Source organism: Halichoerus grypus, chromosome 10, assembly GCF_964656455.1.
Source record: "Halichoerus grypus chromosome 10, mHalGry1.hap1.1, whole genome shotgun sequence".
In the NCBI taxonomy this organism is placed as follows: Eukaryota; Metazoa; Chordata; class Mammalia; order Carnivora; family Phocidae; genus Halichoerus; species Halichoerus grypus.
Window position 1 is genome coordinate 52,235,107 of NC_135721.1, and position 18,351 is coordinate 52,253,457.

An 18,351-nucleotide genomic window follows, 5' to 3' on the forward strand; every position below is an offset into this window, starting at 1 on the left:
ATTTTTTTGTATGCAGGAACTTTTCCTTTCTTTTTCTTTTTCTTTTTTTTTTTTTGAGAGAAAGAGAGTGAGCGAGTGAGTGAGTGAAATCAAGAGTTGGAAGCTTAACTGCCTGAGTCACCCAGGCGCCCCAGTAGGAACCTTTCTAAATGTTCTGACTCCCATAAATTATCTATAGATTTTTTTTGTATTTTTATAGAAAACTATGTCATCTGGGCATAATGATAGTTTTTTCTTCCTTCTTCCATTTCAAATCTTTGTATTTAATTTTTTTTTTTTACTTTACTTTCAATACAATGTTTCTTTTTTTTAAAAGATTTTATTTATTTATTTGAGAGAGAGAGAATGAGAGAGAGAGAGCATGAGAGGGGAGAGGGTCAGAGGGAGAAGCAGACTCCCTGCTGAGCAGGGAGCCCGATGCGGAACTCGATCTCAGGACCCTGGGATCATGACCTGAGCCAAAGGCAGTTGCTTAACCAACTGAGCCACCCAGGCGTCCCTCAATACAATGTTTCTAGTTTTGATGACAAGCATTTGTCTTATTTCTTGTCTTAAGAGGAATGTTTTCATTGTTTTACACGATACAGTAGTTTTTTTTTTAAATAATCTTAGATTAATAAAGTTTCTTTTGATTTTAAATCTTCTGAGAATTATTTATTATGAATTTTGCTCCTATTGAGATACATCATAAGATTGTTGTCTTTTGATCTTTCAATGTGGCAAATTACATTATTAATTTCCTAATATCAAACCAGCTTGCATTACTAGGAAAAATCCAACATGGTCGTGCTATATTCAATCTTTTCTACGCTTTGCTCAATTGATTTGCTATAATTTTGTTAAGACATTTTGCATCAATATTCATACCAGAGATTGTCCTGTACTTTTCTTTTCTCATACAATCCCTGTCAGGTTTTGGAATCAAGTTCACAGTATTCTCATGAAATGAGTTGGAGAGTGCTCCCCCTGCTCCCCGGCCCTTGCCAACCCCCACCCATACATTTGAATAGTTTTATAAGATTAGAATAATCTGTATTTTCAAGTTTTGTTAAATCTCAGTATAAAAACCACCTTGGCCTGGAATTTTCTAGTGTAAAAATTTTAAACTTCTGAACCATTTCCATTACTGGTTATAGAATTATTCAGGCTCTATATTTCTTCTCAAGTGAGCTTTGGTAGGTTTTTTCTTTAGAAATTCAATTCACTTAGGCTTTCAAATTTATTGATACAGCGTTGTTCACAACATCATTTTATTAGCATCTTAGTATCTGTGGCATCTATAGCTTAGTATCTTTTTGTTTGTTTCTAGCGTTGATGGTGATTTATCTTAAAAATTAATTAATTAATTAAAAAATTTGTAGTTGACACACAATGTGACATTAGGTGCCTAACATAGTGATTTGACAAGTTTTTACATTATGCTTTGTTCACAGGTGCAGCTACCATCTATCCCGTTACAATGTTACTACAGTATCACTGTCTTCCTTACACTATGCCTTTTATTCCTGTGACTTCTTCATTCCATAACCGGAAGCCTGTACCTCCTGCTACCTTTCTCCTATGTTGCCCAATGCCCCAGCCTCCTCCCTTCTGGCAACCACCAGTTTGTTCTCTGTAGTTATAGATCTAATTCTGCTTTTTGTTTGTTTATTCATTTGTTTTTGGTTTTATTTTTTTTAGATTCATTCCACTTATTTCTTTTTGGATTTCTGGTCATTTCTACCTAAAATTTGCCAATTTTATGCCTTTCCAAAGAACTAAGTTTTGACTTTGTTGAGTCTTACTATCGTATATCTTTTTCTACTTTATTAACTTCTGATATTGTCAATATTATTTCCTCCCTCCTATTTATTTTGGATATTTTATGCTTTTCCCTCATTTTTAGAGTTGAATTTTAAAATATTTTTTTATAGATTATTTATTTATTTATTTGACAGAGGGAGAGAGAGAGATAGCGAGAGAGGGAGCACAAGCAGGGGGAGTGGGAGAGGGAGAAACAAGCTTCCTACCAAGCAGGGAGCCCGACTCGGGGCTCGGTCCCAGGACCCTGGGATCATGACCTGAGCCGAAGGCAGATGTCCAACGACTGAGCCACCCAGACGCCCCAAAGTTGAATTTTTGATTCAATTTTCAACCTTTCTTTTTTTATGAAATGAACGTTCAGAGTATAAATTTTCCTCTATCCATTGCTATAGTTGCCACTCATAAGATTTTGTCATGTAGTGTTTTCATTATTGCCCAGTTTTAAATGCATTCCACTTTCATCATGAATTCTTCTTTGGCTCATGTGTTATTTAGAAATATGCTGCCTACTTTCAAAACAAATACAACTATCTTGTTTTATTTAGGAGTGAATATTTGTTCTCTTAATTAACTTGAAGGCAGAAAAATGTGTTCTTTGTGATGCCAATCATTTGAAATTTTTTGAGATCTGATTTGTGCCTTAGCATGTGATCAGTATTTGTAAATGTTCCACACATACTTAAGAATAATATGCATTCTGAAGTGTTGTAATTGTGTTCATTAAAATAAGCTTCTAAAATAAGCCTGTTAGTTGTGTCAAATGTTTTTATATTCTTAGCTGCTTCATCTATAATTTATTGAAAGATATGTGTTAAAATCTTTAACTAAGACAGTGAGATTATTAAATTCTCCTGTAATTCTTACAATTTTTCCTTAATATATATATGTATATGTGTATATATATATATATTTATTTAAAGATTTTATTTATTTATGAGAGGGAGAGAGAGAGAGAGAGAGAGAGAGAGAGAAAGTGAGTGGGGGAGGGGCAGAGGGAGAGGGAGAAGCAGACTCCCCGCTGAGCAGGGAGCCCAATGCGGGGCTTGATCCCAGGACCCTGAGATCATGACCTGAGCAGAAGGTAGATGCTTAACTGACTGAGCAATATATTTTGATAGGAGTATATAATCTAGAATTTTTGTGTCTTCCTAGTGAATTTAATTTCTTATCCTGAAATAGTGACTAGATAATTCTTCTAAGAAACATGGGATTCATCAGTTCCCAAAAGTCAGTTACATGACGCTGTATCCAGTTTGTGAATCACAGGTTTCTTTCTTTCTCACTGACAGTGATAGGGCAGTATCTAAGGCCTTGATCTTTGATGGGTTTCCACATTTCATGGCTTCAGGGTATTTTGGAAACTCTACTGCTCTGGTAGTACAGGTCATGTGACTAGCAATGAAATTGCCTCAGGATAAATAAAACTATTGTCATTGCTTCCCAATAAGGCCTAATAAATATTGCATTTTTCCAAATGGTGGGAATTGATGTCTTTTTTGTTGTTGTTGCTATGGTTCTTTAGGGATATCCCATCTGAAGACATTAGAATGGATTAGATATCCTCTTACAGCATCGGGATTTATAAATATGTATGGGAGCATTAAAAAAAATGAACTGAGTTTCATATTGTCACGCACAACACTTGGAGTCTCTATTTTTTCTGAGATCTTTCTCCTTCAGCAAAGACCTTGTTGTTGCTCCTATGTGCATGTGACTCCACTCCCCTGGCAGGTTGTAGGCCCTTGAACCAAACAGGATCAAGGAAACTTAGAATTGGGATTCAAAAGAATGAGATATTACCTCTTGAGCTGGAAAGACATATAAACATGGGAGTTGAGGCTAATATTTTGGTTCAGCCATCTTCAGCCATGAGTATAGATAGAGCCACCTGCAAGAAGGAAAGAAGAGAGAAGCAGAATTTAAAGAGGAACAGGGAAGAACTAGTAAGTGGCTTCCGGGAGAGAGAAGGAGACTTGGGTCTTGATCTCAATATAGTTCCTGGTTCCAGTCTCTTTGATTTTCTTGCCCTAAGATTCCTTTAGATACTCCAATATCCTTGCAATAACCTCCCCCCACCCTTTTCCGTTGTAAGCTGCCTTGAGTGGATTTCTGCCCTTGCTGATCTGAAACGTTACTGTGCCCATCAACTGTGGAGCAGTCTTCGGAGCAGTTGGATTGTCTTGGATTCATTCCCAGAACTGTGGTTAGTAGTACCCAAAGCATCTGAAGGGCTTCTTTATAAGGGACAGGCCCCAAATACAGGCTAACAGTTGGGTCTAATGCACTCCGACAACTTGCTATCACCACATTGCACTTTTGAGCCCGTGCATTCCAAATAAGCATCATAAGGAATTTAGTGCTAAGTAGGTTTATTGAAACTTAAAGAAGCCAAGCATAACTAGCAGAAAACATTTCAGAATGACATGATAACAACCATCAGAACCCATATTTTTTTGCATTGACTATTCTGATGACTAAACTCAAAGTGACTTTTTTTTTTTTTAATTCTCCACTGTTATTCACAGAAGGTAATGTTCAGAATCCAGATTATATCAGCACTGAAGCACTTTTCTGAGGAAAAGAACAGGCTTGCCCCTGGTAAAAAGAAAAGAAGAAACTGTTATCAATATCTTTTCAAGGACTCTTCTTTTTTTTTTTTAGTGTCACACAGCTTCCAAACTAGCTATGTAGTAATTTCAAGATCAATCTGTCTAACTCTATCATCTGTCTAGCTATCCATCTAGATTTAATCAATCAATTCAGAGATCTGGAAAGTTGCTGTTATATTAAGGTAGGTGGATACTTTGTTTTTGTGCAAGTTATTCTTTGAAAGTGCAGAAATTAAGTGACTGAGCTGTAAAAAGTCAATAAATTCTATTGGCATTCTCTTTTCCCTTAGCAATTCATGTTTTCCTCTAAATATATCTTGCAGTAATTCCAGATCCACTCTCGAAAGGCAGTATTTCCCAATGGTGAAGAGCACAGAATCCAAAGCCAGAATGCTTGGGACTGACCCAGACAAGAGACTTGTGACCTCTCCCTGTGCCTCAGTTTCCTCATCCAGAAAGAGAGAATAACAATAATTTATCATGTAAGACTGCCGGCAGGAGCTACTAATTTAACACACTTAAAGCACAAAGCGAGTGCTGAGTGATCGATGTCTTCTGTGGACATGCCCAAGAATAGTCTGACAATTCCAGCAGCAATAACTTGGAGTGCACCATTGAAAGGCTACTCACCTTCAATCTCCTCAGCCATGTATGTTGGAATTCCCCTGCACATGCTAGCAACGGGTTTTCCTAACTTGCTCAGGTCCTTGACTTCTTCAGGGTTGATTGAGTACATCAGGCCCTTGGGAGGTGGTCCTCCTGGTCCATTACCCTGAAGCTGAGTGTGGAAATGAAGAGAGAGAATGAGTGCCCAGTCCAGTGGTTTGTTGAATGAGGGCTGGGTACCAGGCCAGCAGGGGCTATTGCTTGGCTACAGTTTTTTTTCATAATCAGCCTCAACCCTGTATATCTTGGAATTTCTGTGTCCCAAAAGATTTAGCGGATGTGAAACCTCAGCTTCTCATAAAAGCAAAAGTCTGAGGCTAAATTTATTCTGAAGCTTGGACCTCATTTGGTCACTTTGTATTTCTTGGATTGAGCTATATAAAAATCAGTTTCTGAGAATGGAGTTGATTTTCTCTACCTGGTCAATGAAAGGTGCCTATTTATCAGTTATAAACATATGAACTCAAGCAAACATTTTAAAGAGCAATGGGTCTTCTCTCCCCACCCAACTAGGGTTGCCAGGTAAAATACAGGACACTCAGTTATATTTGAATTTTAGGTAAACAAACCATTTTTTGGCATAAGTGTGTCCTAAATATTGCATAGGACATACTTAAGCTAAAAAACTATCCATCGTTTATCTGAGACTCCAACTTAACTGGGTATCCTCTATTTTTGTTTCTAAATCTAATAACCGCAACCCGACTCTTGTGGGCAAATGTACTTGGAGAAGTGGAGACAGCTCTCATTGGCTTGAGCAGATCTTTGCTCCTCTAACAGGAAAGGCAGGTGGGATCCACAGCACTGAGTGTGGTAGCAGCTCTGTCTTCTCAGGCAATTACCAGCTCCTCTTCCCTTTTTGTGCTGCACGTTACAACGTACTGTGGTCAAGAGGAAATGACTGTGATCTCATTATTTACTGGCACTCATAAGACCTCCCTTGAGCCAAATTAAAAAGACTTTTATTTATACCTTCTTTTCCTTGACCAGTGCATCAAGAGTTTGAAGAGAGGGCATGATGTCCTTGTTCATTCTGTGCACAATGCATTTCTTCTTGCCAAAGAGTCTGGTTGCAGCAAAGTTCTGGTAAAGAAGATGGTAGATAGTAGGAAGTAGGTTCCCTAAGGAGCTTTTCTTACCAAAAATCAGTTTGACCAGCAGAGGGAAATGGAACTCCAAGATTATGATGAACTCACATCAGAGCACGGGATCCAGCCCTGTTTTGCAATCGTATCTGTTGCTAACATTTGTAAGGATGGAATACAAACTTCTTGAGGGCAGAGACCTAGAGTCTAACTCGTTGCTTTATCTTCAGGTTCTAGCGTGGAGTCACTCCACATGTCTGTTTTGCTGAAATAAACTTTAAATTGCTATCACATTTTACTCTCATTTGATCTTCGCAATATTTCAAGGCGACAGGTCAGACAGGGATTGGTTTTCTAATGGACCACACGATAAAACTGAAATGATAAAGAGTTGCCTTTTTCAAAGTGCAAAGTTTGTTAAATAAAAAGCTAGTAATCGCAAAGCAGAGCCAACTGTTGTTTTGGTTTGGTTTTAGATTTTTGCTTCTCTTACCAATTAGTATTATCATTTACATTTACTTTTTTTTTTTTTTTTTTTTTGAGCTACAGGTGAAATGTCCATTTCTGTCTTTTTAGAAGGAAATTGAAGATGGACTGAGATAGGCAACAGTGATATTGTGCAGGTCTCTCCTCATTACAGAGAGTATCTTCAGGGAAGGCAGAAGGATGTTCATATTTGTCTAACAGTCCCACAATCACTTGGACATAGTGGATCCTAATTACTGTTCATGGGTTTGAATTTTAACTCATTGTGGGAAACATTAATAGGGGTTATATCTACTGGGTTACCAAAATAGGCACTTTGACTTACAAGTCTATGCTTATGTACAGTTAGAAATTACTTTATTTTTAACTCTTTTATGGTTAGCAGACATTTTTGTTGCTGTTAAAAAAGAAACATCATATTTGTAAAGAATGGAAATTGTATGTTGGCTACCTACAGTATTATAGTCCCAGAGGGTATTCCAGGAGTCCCATCCATTGTTATTGTCCACGTTTACCACATTATGCTCATTGTTGACACTCACTGACTGCTGCCCAGTTATACCACTGTTGCTGTTACCGCCAATGTTGATATCCTGAAATTGATAAGAAATTGACAGTGATTTAATACCACATTTCTTTGCAAATGCATTTTAGTAATGCACTTTAAAAAGTTTAATACCAGGGCGCCTGGGTGGCTCAGTCGTTAACCATCTGCCTTCCGCTTAGGTTATGGTCCCGGGGTCCTGGGATCGAGCCCCACGTCGGGCTCCCTGCTTCGTGGGAGGCCTGCTTCTCCCTCTCCCTCTGCCTCTCCTCACTCTGCTCATGCTCTCTCTCTTGTGGTCTCTCTGTCTTTCTCTCTGTCTCTCAAATAAATAATTAAAATCTTTAAAAACTTTTATAAAAAAATAAAAAGTTTAATACTTACAGTGAAAGCAAGGGCTGGGGTCAGAAAGACTCCAAGAAGTCCAGCGAAGACAATCTAAAAATCATAAGTAACATTGGTCTACTATCACATGACAAAACAATGTCCTCTTTTTTCTCTACCCAAGCTTATAAAAAATACTAATTTTACCACTCTGTTGAGTGGTCTGTCTTTTCTTCTTTGACCTTTGATTTCTTTTCAACCATAGAAAGTTTTCATGATAGTGTAAGATTGTAGGTTAATTACTTGTAGTAATCATGTTATTGTGGTATATAGTTTTAGAATTATTAATGTAGCCCTTATGAAAAAACTATGCAGTATCAGTATATTGAAGAACACATTTGAAAATGAATAGCATACACGATATGAAAATGCATATAGGTTCTGAGAATTATGTCCGAAAATGATTTAATTTTCTTATTTGATCTGGGTTGCTTTCCTTCCTTCATAGACCTCCTAATAAAAAAAAGTACTCTTTTGGGGCGCCTGGGTGGCTCAGTCAGTTAAGCGTCTGCCTTTGGCTCAGGTCATGATCCCAGGGTCCTGGAATCGAGCCCCGCATCGGGCTCCCTGCTCAGCGGGGAGCCTGCTTCTCCCTCTCCCTCTACTGTTCTGCCTGCTTGTGCTCTCTTACTCTGTCAAATAAATAAATAAAATCCTTTAAAAAAAAGAAAGTACTCTTTTTATCTAAAAGAAAATTTTTTTTTAAGCAATGGATTAGTAAGCAAGCTGGCAGCTCTGCTGAGATCCTGAGGGTGAAGAGGTCTGGCTGTCGAGGGTGGTTGGCAGAAAGGACGTCTGCCACTGTCCCAGGGTATCTGGGTTAGTCATTTGTCACTGGGTACATAACATTAGTTATCAGAACACAGAGCTTTATGTAGGTGCCCCATTCCGAGTACCTATTCTCATTTCCTTGGCCTGGAAATGAGACAAACCGGTCTGAGATCTGCCCTGGTGATTCAAGGTAATTCTTTTATTTGCTTTATTTTTCTCCTGATAGTTTAAGAAGGAGGTAAAAATTAGTCTCCTAAATAGTGAGAGGTGGGGGAAATTTTAGAGATCTACTAGTACAGTGCAGTCCTTTCACATATGAGGAAATTGAGCTTCGGATGTTAAGTAACATGGCCAAGGTTGTATTGGCTAAAATGATACCCCTTGTTCTCGGCAGAACTACGAGAGAAACCACATCTGACCTGGGCTCGGAGCTCCTTTTTTTTTTGAACTGTGGTGTTACTAGAACTTATTTCTAGATAATCATTTTACATTTGCAACTCCGCTCTGAAGCAGAGGCTGCTATAATATAGTGTTTAGTATGTTAAAGCATGAAAATATTTATCGGATGTCTAGCCCCTCTGCATCTTGTTATAAAGGACACCCAGTACCACCAGTTACTTTGGTGGAATTTTGTGGTCTACCTACCACACTCTCAGCCTTTTATCTGGAGCCACAGGGGAGATGCTGCACTAGCTTCACGCTTCAGGTGTTGTCATGGATAAATGACTAAGGTCAGGGTTCAAGCAAGCCATTCTTACTTGGAGATCCATTTCACAGCAGAAAATGAGACAGTAAGTCTCTCACCCATCTCATTTGATGATCAGCTTTTCATCTTTCCTGAGCATGCTCAGGAGTTTTGGTCAGAAGGGGAATTCAAGAATGTGGAGAAAGATCAGGCTTTTTCTAGGGCTTAGGGACTCCCTGCTTTGTGACCAGCCCTGAATCAGGAGGACTGGAAGGTAATTTTATTAAGACAGCAAGGGATCCAGTGTTCAGACAGCTGTCTGCTCCCAGTATAACTATCATTCTCCACAGAGATGCTTGTAATTGCCATGATTCAATGACACGAAAGGAGATTTTTTTAAAACAAATTTTCTATCATGGTGAGATTGTCATAAGAAGCAGCCCCCCCCTTAGCTCAAAATGTTAACAGTCTCTAATGAGAAGATAATAAATTCAAAAGGAAAAATCTACTCACTGTGAGCTTCATCTTGGCTTCACCAAAGCAAAAGAGTAGAGAAGGCAGGCATGAACTCAGACAAGAACACTTCTCATATTTGTACTTACCCAGCTTTACTCAAACTAGGTGTGACTAGGTTGGGCCAAAGATTTATCTTTCTCCATTTTCCATATCTGTACCATGATCCAGCATACCAGGAAGCCTTTGGGAATATCGACCTGTTTGTCAAGGCACTTTGACATGGAGCCAAGCTGACTTTCTGTTGAAGATATCACAACAAACTCAATATGGTTTATGATAACTTCTGGTCCAACTGCAGCTGTGGGTGTGGGTATTTTACGTATTGGTGTCACTCGGAGTCAGAAGAAGAATAATCCCTAAAGTCAAACAAGACCGTAGATGAGAAACTCTGGGCACCCTGGGCCTTGCAGATAGCAGCTCCGGTAAGGATGTGGGAATGGTTTCCTCTTCGTACCTTTCTCTGAACCCATCTTGATGGTTTAGCTTAGGCAAAATAGGTTCTATTCCCAACTCCCTGCACACCTGCTTCCTTTTCTGCACTCTTGAGCTCTCTCAGTGGTATCACGTACCATACATAGTACACAGAGAGTACCATGCATGCAGCCAGAAAACCTGGGGGCTGTCTTCAGCAATGTCTTCTCGCCACCACATCAGGGCACTTTCTAAACCTTGTCATTTTGTCTCAGAAGGGCCTCTCAACTCTGGTCTTGCCCACAGCTTCTTTTACCAGAACTTTTATAATAGTCATGTGATAGATCACTCTGGTCACCAGTCTCTCATATTTCAGCACATTTTTCCTAAGGTGATCTTTCTGAAGTACATCTATAAATAAACACGACTCTACTATGCATAGAAATGTTCACTGACAGCCTGCAGGATGAACTTTAAACTCATTGGAATGGCACAGAGGGTCCTTTATAATAAAGTTTCCAAAGCCTCCCCCTCTGTATCACTCCATGCTATACTCCTATATTCCAGCCACACCAGAGTTCCTGCTGGAATATTCATGATGTTTCATGCCTCTGTGCCTTTGCGCATGCTGTTGTCCCACCTTGGCGTGGTACCCTCCGCTTTTCTCTAATTAGTGAACTACTATTCATTTGTCAAGGCCCAGCTTAAATACCACCCCTTCCAACACACCTTTTCTACCTCTCAGGGGGAACTTTCTTTTTTTTCCTGGAGCTATAAAAGCAATCTCTCCTTTCTTTCACTTCTAGATAACTTAATTTTCAGAAATTATGTCAAAATAATAAAAAAATATTTTCAGCAGAAGCAGAGAGTAGAAACTGTCACTTGGCCTAACAAGTAAATGCTCAAAACAGTCTTGGAGTTGAATTAAAGTTTTAATTTTTTTCTACTTTCTCCTATACATTGAACCTACTAAAGCAAATTGCCAAAGAGGAAAACTGTATTTCATTTATCATTGATTCATAAACGTCCTCTTTGGAAGCCTTTCTGAGCTCATGATTATCCTTTTATTTGTGGATTGGAACTTAGGAGGGGGTTACGTAGTTAAAAAGCTTGATTCACTAGAAACACCTCTTTGAAGAGGTAAGTGGATTAGTATAGCTGTGACTACATTTTGTTCATGTTTTTAATGTGTCCACTAATTTCTTGCAAACTTACTCTTTAGCTGCAAAAGATCAATAAGCCTTGGGAGGGGGGTAGACATATGTGAAGAGGGCTTCATCTGCTTTAAGAACTGTCACATCACTGCAAAGTCAAAGAAGGAACAGCATGGTGCTTTTAGACCCAGCCATGGGTAGTCACTTTTGTATATGGATACAGTCTAGCACACTTTTTGCATGTCATACCTTATCAAAGATTCAAAGTTGACATTTTTTCCAGTGGGCCTGTGAAATGCTGGTGTGGAGGATATTCCAGGAAATAGATTGTAAGATAGATAGATGATAGATAGATGGATAGATAGACAGATAGATAGAGAGATAGAGTTCAGAGTCCAATAATGCCCCTCTTAAAGATTGACAATTTACATTCGTATGTCGAATGTGCTAAGAAAATCTGTAGGGGAGAAATCTATGTCATGTTGTTTCATCCAGATTCCCCTAAATTTAATTGACCATAGAACCTGGTTGTTTTTCTTCTCTACCGATTTACTTTTCCTAATGCCTATTAACATCCCTGGGGGGTGCCTTCCTCAGGGAGACTAACAATTGTGCTGCTTCTGAGAATACATCCTGGATGTGAAAATCCATTTGGGGAGCTACTGGTTGGAACTAGGGGCCAGGAGACCTAGATTCTGTTCTGCTTCCTTCTTTATATGAGTTTCTTACCCTCTAGGCCTTAGATTTCCTATAAAAGAGAAGAAATTCCTCCTTTATACAATATTATTTCAGTGGCTCCAAAAATCAGAAGAACTTTTTCCTCTGTACTTTGTGTGGTATTTATGAATGTGCCAGAGTTGGTGGGGGGCAAGGGGATCAACCCTAACCTCAACCCTTGATTCATCTAAGGCCAAAAGTCCTAAGGAAGTGTGAGTGAGTCTCTTGTTCCCTCCCACCAATGTTTTGTATGTTTCTTATCCTCCCATGGGAGAAAGAACACGTCAAATTTTTTGTCACCTCCATAGAACCTAGAATATACTAGCACACACATCATGCTCAATATGCCCATTTTAAAAATAAGAATTGTGGGGCGCCGGGGTGGCTCAGTGGGTTGAGCATCTGACTCTTGGTTTTGGCTCAGGTCATGATCTCAGGCTCTTGAGATTGAGCCCCAGGTCGGTCTCCATGCTCAGCAGGGAGTTTGCTGGAGATTCTCTCCCTCTGCCCACCGCGCCCCCCCCCCCACTCTCACAAGCATGCTCTCTGTCTCTCTCAAAATAAATAAATAAATCTTTAAAAAAATTAGAATTGCATAAAGGAGATGCTCAAGCTAGAAGAATAAAAAAAATGCATTAGGTTTCCTCAGTCTGATTTTTGGGGCCAGCTGGAGAGGTGCTGCCTTGCATTGGTCGTGGTCACATACCAAGGGAGTCCCAGGAGATGGTGTGGCCCAGTGCCCTGGGATTAGCGTGGGGCAAACCAGCCCATGAATAAATAAGGCCTGCCCTGATCGCAGAACTGGTTGCTGAGCCACGCCAAGAGGCAAGCCCTTTTCACCATTTTATCTCACGGCTCACACACCCAAGGCCTCACTTTACCCCACACCCTGTCATGTCAAGCTGGGTGGGAACTCCTTTGTGTGGAACAAACAGGGAATGCGGTTCTGCCTGTGATAAGCTCATCCCATAAATCTGGAGGGCCTTTCGGAGCTTCCCCACGGACAAACTTTTATTTTCCTTCTTTTTCTCTGAGTAGAAGAGAATGTTTACTTACAGGACCTTTCTCCTCATTAAATGTCCTCCTTCAAGATTCCCTCTCCTGTGTAGATGTGTTAACGGGCGGACCTCGACGTCATTAACTTCCAGGAAGCCCTTGGTAATCTTGTTTTTCCCTTAAACCGTTCCCCCATTTTCCGATATTTAGGGTTCAACTGACCTTCAGCCTGTTCGACGTCCACCATAATTGAGTGGCTTGAGTGTGGAAGCCCCTCCATGCAGAAATTTCTTCCTAATTTCTCTGCCTTTACTGTTGTTTTCTGAGCACCCTATGCACCCACTGGACATTCCTTGTGACAGCCCCAAGTCAGGTGGTTGATTGAGAAGTCTGAAGACATTGGGTCCCCCCGGGGGGGTCAGAAACTCCTGCCCGCTCTCACGGTCTCAGGGTAGCGGCCTGCAGCTCGGACCCTAGTTTCTGTCCCGTGGCTACAGCGATGGGGGCTGTGGCAGGTCTGTCCTGGGTGTCAAATCTTCCATATGCACTTGTGGCCAGGAACGCCACGTTCAAAAAAAACAGCAACCGGGCCATGTAAAATAACACATTCATGATCGTTGCTAGAAAGCTTCCAATTCCAGAAAATCCATGCTTATTACATAGTTGTTTTTGTATAGGAAAGAAATTCGTTTCAAATTACAACAAAGCGGAGGAAGCTCTTTTCCTGGGGCATCATAGAGCCCTTCCTTTTTGTTGTTTCCAAGAGACCCTTGCTCTCCAAAATCTATATAACTCTGCCTTTCTGTTGCATCTTGCATGTCTGTCCAGTTGCATTTGCCAGACATTTTGGATCCCCTTAGAGGCCACCAGTGATACGTTATGCCTCAGACCTGTCGTTAACCTTGAGCGTTAGAGGGTTGTGAACAGGCTTTGGAAAAATCTTGCTCAAAGAAGGTCTCCAGAGTGATGACATCATTTGTGTAAAATATATGAAAGTAGAGATAAAGAGAATTTTGGTAAATAACTTCATTTTTTGTCATCATGAAGGACAATCGGACCTGGTTAAGTACTTCCATCCTACAAAGGAGCTGGAGAAAATATGACCACATGAGGAATAGAAATCGCCAAGTGAAGTAACATGTTGCTTTTATAATTCTTTTGTAGATGACTCGGAAATAAGAACAATTATTTCGTGTTCACACTGGAGCATTTCAGAGAAAGTGGTGTAAAAACACCCACGCGGAAGGTGTGTTCCTTCCCCACAGCAGTGAGGCGTCGGGAGGGCTGAACTCAACCCTAGAAGCTGCAAATCCAATCCCACACGGGGAGGACCACCGAGCAGTAGCTGCGGGGCTGCAACTGGGGCCCAGGTCTTGAGAGGACCCAGCGCCCCCACACTGAACTGCGTCCACAGCTTTGCTGGCAGGAGCAGAAGGCCAAAGTCAAGGACTGGCCCTAAGGTCACAGAACCATAAAGCGGGATTTTGTGAATCCTTGAGTTTTCTGCAGGGTGACTTATCTGAACTGGTTTCCTTTTTACATCTCAGGTAGAAAATATACACACATGTGTCATCTTTCCACTCCTGGAGGAACACGTCCTCAGATGAAGATATTGGATATTCAGAGGTGCCTCAGGGAATTCTGAATTTTCATGTTTATTCCATTATATACTCTTTTCCTATCCACACCCCAGCCTCCAGTTCCTGGAAATGCTTAATAAAACGTATCCACTGGGGCTTACTCTGGAGTGTACTTTTTCTTCTGAGGGTTTAAAGAAAGAACCAACTCCCCTCATCCAGGCCAGGAAAGTTTTTTCATTTGCTGCTCAACAGAGGGTCACCAGGCCTACCATCCTTTCTCGTATTCCTCATATTCTCATATTTTCTCATATTGAAAAATAATCAATTACCAACAAGACGCCATGCTTAGGGATAACTTAGGCAAGGCCCCAGTTAGGCACAAATCCCACAGAAGATTCAAAGTTGCCAAACCACCAGTGCTCATACTCCAAGATCCTGTAATCTATATGAGAGACAGGACTGGCTTCACGGACATGGGACCAGTGTAGTCACACGGGGCTCACACTCAGAGTCCCACACTTGAGTTGAATGCTTTGCAGTTGCCATCTTGAAATTTTTAATAATTTTATTTTTGGATTTGTGTTTTTGTGAGTAAATCCACTGGGACAATGGAGGATGCACTGGGGGCCTGGAGCCTTGGCCCATGGGTTGTCCTACTTCCTGCCTCTCCCACCTCTGATTCCCACCTTCCTCCATTAAGTAGATGTCTTTTTTCTCAAATTTCAATATCCGCTTATTGGTTTGCTATTTCTTTTTGGTTTGTATGGGAAAATTTCCCCAATACTAAAAAAATGAGCCTAAACCAAACATAAAAACCTTCCCTTAGCTCTACCTTCCTCATACAGAAAGCTTATATCTCCCCTTCCCTTTACATCTCCCTCTTTTTAAAAAGTTTTATTTATTTATTTGTCACGTGAGGGGGAGAACAGGAGGAGCGGCAGGCAGAGGGAGAAGGAGAAGCAGGCTCCCCGCTGAGCAGGGAGCCTGATGTGGGGCTCGATCCCAGGACCCTGAGATCATGACCTAAGCCAAAAGCAGACGCTTACCCAACTGAACCACCCAGGTACCCCGCCCTTTATAACTCTTAAAAGAATCATGTAGATTTTCTGATTCCATTTCCTCACCTCCCAGTCATAGCTGGATCCCCTGCAATCTGGCCTCAGGTCCGAGGGATAATCGGTAGTGCTGGGACTCAGAGTGAGCAGGGCAAGGAGCCCAACCCTGAACACTTGGATGTGCTGATATCTGTTCAGTACTCATGTGATTTGACCTCTTCGTACTTTTTGACCCTGAGAATCTCTTCTTTTTTGAAATTCTTCTCTCCCTTAATGGCGCGAGCCAAGCTACTCATGCTGTTTGACAAGGTCCAAGTATGGGGGACGATCCTGAAAACAGGAGACTCCGCAGCTGGCTCCTGCTATTCTCTTTCATTTTGTTTATGGCAATCTTTATAATTGTGGGAATATTTCTGGGGTTTCATGATAAAGTGACTACTCATCTTAGTTATGCCTATCTAAGCAATCATAATGAAACTAATTCCACGAAGAATTAGTTTCTATAGAACAAAATAACAAGATGGTCACGCTCTGTCTAGCAGCTTTCTCTTTGTGTACCGTTTTTTAGTTTTAGCGAAAGTCAATAAGTGGAAATCACTAAAGGTCATGTTAATCATTACAAAGGAAAAATGAAAGAAGACTATGTCTGTAATCCAAAAAATGATCTAAGATTATCTCAATCAATTGTGAAAAAACATAATCACATGTTATGAAAGTATGGAAAAACAAAAATATCCTAACATATAAATAAAGTTCCTCCGAGCTTGTCAGGAGGAGATGCTTGCAACCTGACCCTGTGTCTGTGTCTCCGTCCTTTCCTACGAGAGACCCACCCCGGCTGGAGCTGGACTCCGGCACCTTAACATCTATTAACACCCCTTTCTCCCATTTGCTCTTCAAGTGCTCCTTCTACCACCCAAACAATGGCTTGCCTCTCTTCTTCCATCTGTCCCTTTAATGTCGGTGTTGGATTCTACCTTGACCCTCCTCTTTGATCATCCCTCTTGTTTTCCCTGGAAGCTCCTCCATTCCGAACACTCGAGCCACCTCTATGTGATGGAGGAACAGACCAAACCCCACCAAGCTTCAGAGGTTAGTTTACAAATGTGTGTATTAGATGACTCCAAACCAAAACATCTTCATTAGTCCCCCAACATGCTGTGTTTCTATAACTTATATGTAGTTTAATGGCATTTTTAATATTAGGCAATCAAGACAGGCGCCTCAGCTGTCCTCAACTCCACTTCCTCACCCCTTTCCCATCCTTACACAATTGTCACCGCGGCCTGTAAATGTTACCTTTTCAGTGTTTCTTTTTAAAAATAAACTAAACTTCCCTCCCTGCCCCCGATCATAAAAGTAACTCATAGGAAATTGTAGAGAATATAGAAAATTATCAAAGAAAATAATTGACATATCAGTTTACTATGCAGAAATAATCACTGTTAACCTCTTACCATATTTCCTTTTTACTTCTTTTGAGCCTCTTTTTGATCTGTGTGTTACGTAGAAGTGTATCATTTTGTCTTCAAATATTTGGGCATTTTCCAGTTACCTTTTTGTATTGATTTCTACTTTAATTCCATTGTGTAGACTACTACTACTTTGTATGATTCTATTCTTTTATATTGTTAAGGTGTGTTTTATGGTCCAGAATCTGGTCTTTCCCAGTGAATGTTTCCTATGAGCTTAAGAAGAACATGTATACCGATGTTGCAGAATGAAATATTCTAGGTGTCAATTAGATCCAATTGATTGATGGTGCTGCTCAGTTCATTTATATCCTTATTGATTTTATGCCTGTTTGATCTATCAATACTGAAAAAGGGGTAGTAAAGTCTAGAATAGTGGGTTTCTTTATTTCTCATTGCATTTCTCTTAAGTTTTTGCCTCATGTATTTTGATACTCTGTTTTTAGGTGCATGCATATCAAAGATCATTATATCTTCCTGAGGAATTGACCCCTTTATCATGGTGTGATGCCCCTCTTTATTGCTGATAATGTTTTTTTGCTCTGAAGTCTGCTTTGTCTAAAATTAATACAGGTACTCCAGTTTTTTTTTAAAAAATTAATGTTAGATGGTATATCTTTCTTCACTGCTTTACTTCTTACCTGTCTGTGTCTTTATATTAAAATAGCTTTTTTTGAGAGCGAGAGAGCGCACACAAGTGAAGGGAAGGGGCAGAGGGAGAGGGAGAAACAGACTCCCAGTTGAGTAGGGAGCGCAATGTGGGGCTTGATCCCAGGACCCGGAGATCATGACCTAAGCCAAAGGCAGAAGCTTAACTGACTGAGCCACCCAGGCACCCCTAAAATGGCTTTTTTGTATATAATATATAGTTCTGTCTTATTTTTGTTTTATTTTTTATTTTAAATTCCAGTGTAGTTAACATACAGTATTACATTAGTTTCAGATGTACAATATAGTGATTCAACAATTCTATACATCACCCAGTGCTCATCATGACAGGTGCACTCCTTAATCCCCATCATTTTTTTTCACCCCCCCCCCCGCCCTGGGTAAGCATCAGTTTCTTCTCTATAGTTAAAAGTCTGTCTCTTGGTTTGTCTCTCCTTCTCTCTCTTTTGTGTTTCCTTTTTCATTTGTTTTGTTTCTTAAGTTCCACATGTGAGTGAAATTATATGGCATTTGTCTTTCTCTGACTGCCTTATTTTGCTTAGGTCCATCCATTCAAATCCATCCTTGCAAATGGCAAGATTTCATTCCTTTTAGGGTTGAATTATAGATATATATATATGCATGCCACTTGTTCTTTACCCATTCATCAGTCAATGGACACTTGGGCTGCTTCCATGCCTGGCTATTGTGAATAATGCTGATATAAACATAGGGGTGCATGCATCCTTTGAATTAGTGTTTTTGTATT

The 18,351-nt window shown here is 40.2% G+C and overlaps 1 protein-coding gene across 1 annotated transcript; it reads right to left on the reverse strand.

Annotated features, from left to right (window-relative positions):
* Positions 1-4,180: 4,180 nt before the first annotated feature.
* GKN1 (gastrokine 1) lies at positions 4,181-9,617 on the reverse strand. Its single transcript, XM_036073092.2, has 6 exons — positions 9,547-9,617; positions 7,578-7,631; positions 7,105-7,242; positions 6,051-6,161; positions 5,043-5,190; positions 4,181-4,398 (listed from the first exon to the last, which is right to left on the reverse strand). Exons 1-6 carry the CDS (start codon positions 9,556-9,558, stop codon positions 4,319-4,321), a joined length of 543 nt encoding a protein of 180 aa, XP_035928985.2. The 5' UTR covers positions 9,559-9,617; the 3' UTR covers positions 4,181-4,318.
* Positions 9,618-18,351: the final 8,734 nt, after the last annotated feature.

Excerpts from the sequence above, each read along its gene's own strand:
- GKN1 (XM_036073092.2), bottom strand. Across the intron at positions 7,243-7,577 it reads CCCCAGCCCTTGCTTTCACT|GATATCAACATTGGCGGTAA; the intron begins GTAAGTATTAAA and ends TATCAATTTCAG. Across the intron at positions 4,399-5,042 it reads CATGGCTGAGGAGATTGAAG|GGGCAAGCCTGTTCTTTTCC; the intron begins GTGAGTAGCCTT and ends TCTTTTTACCAG.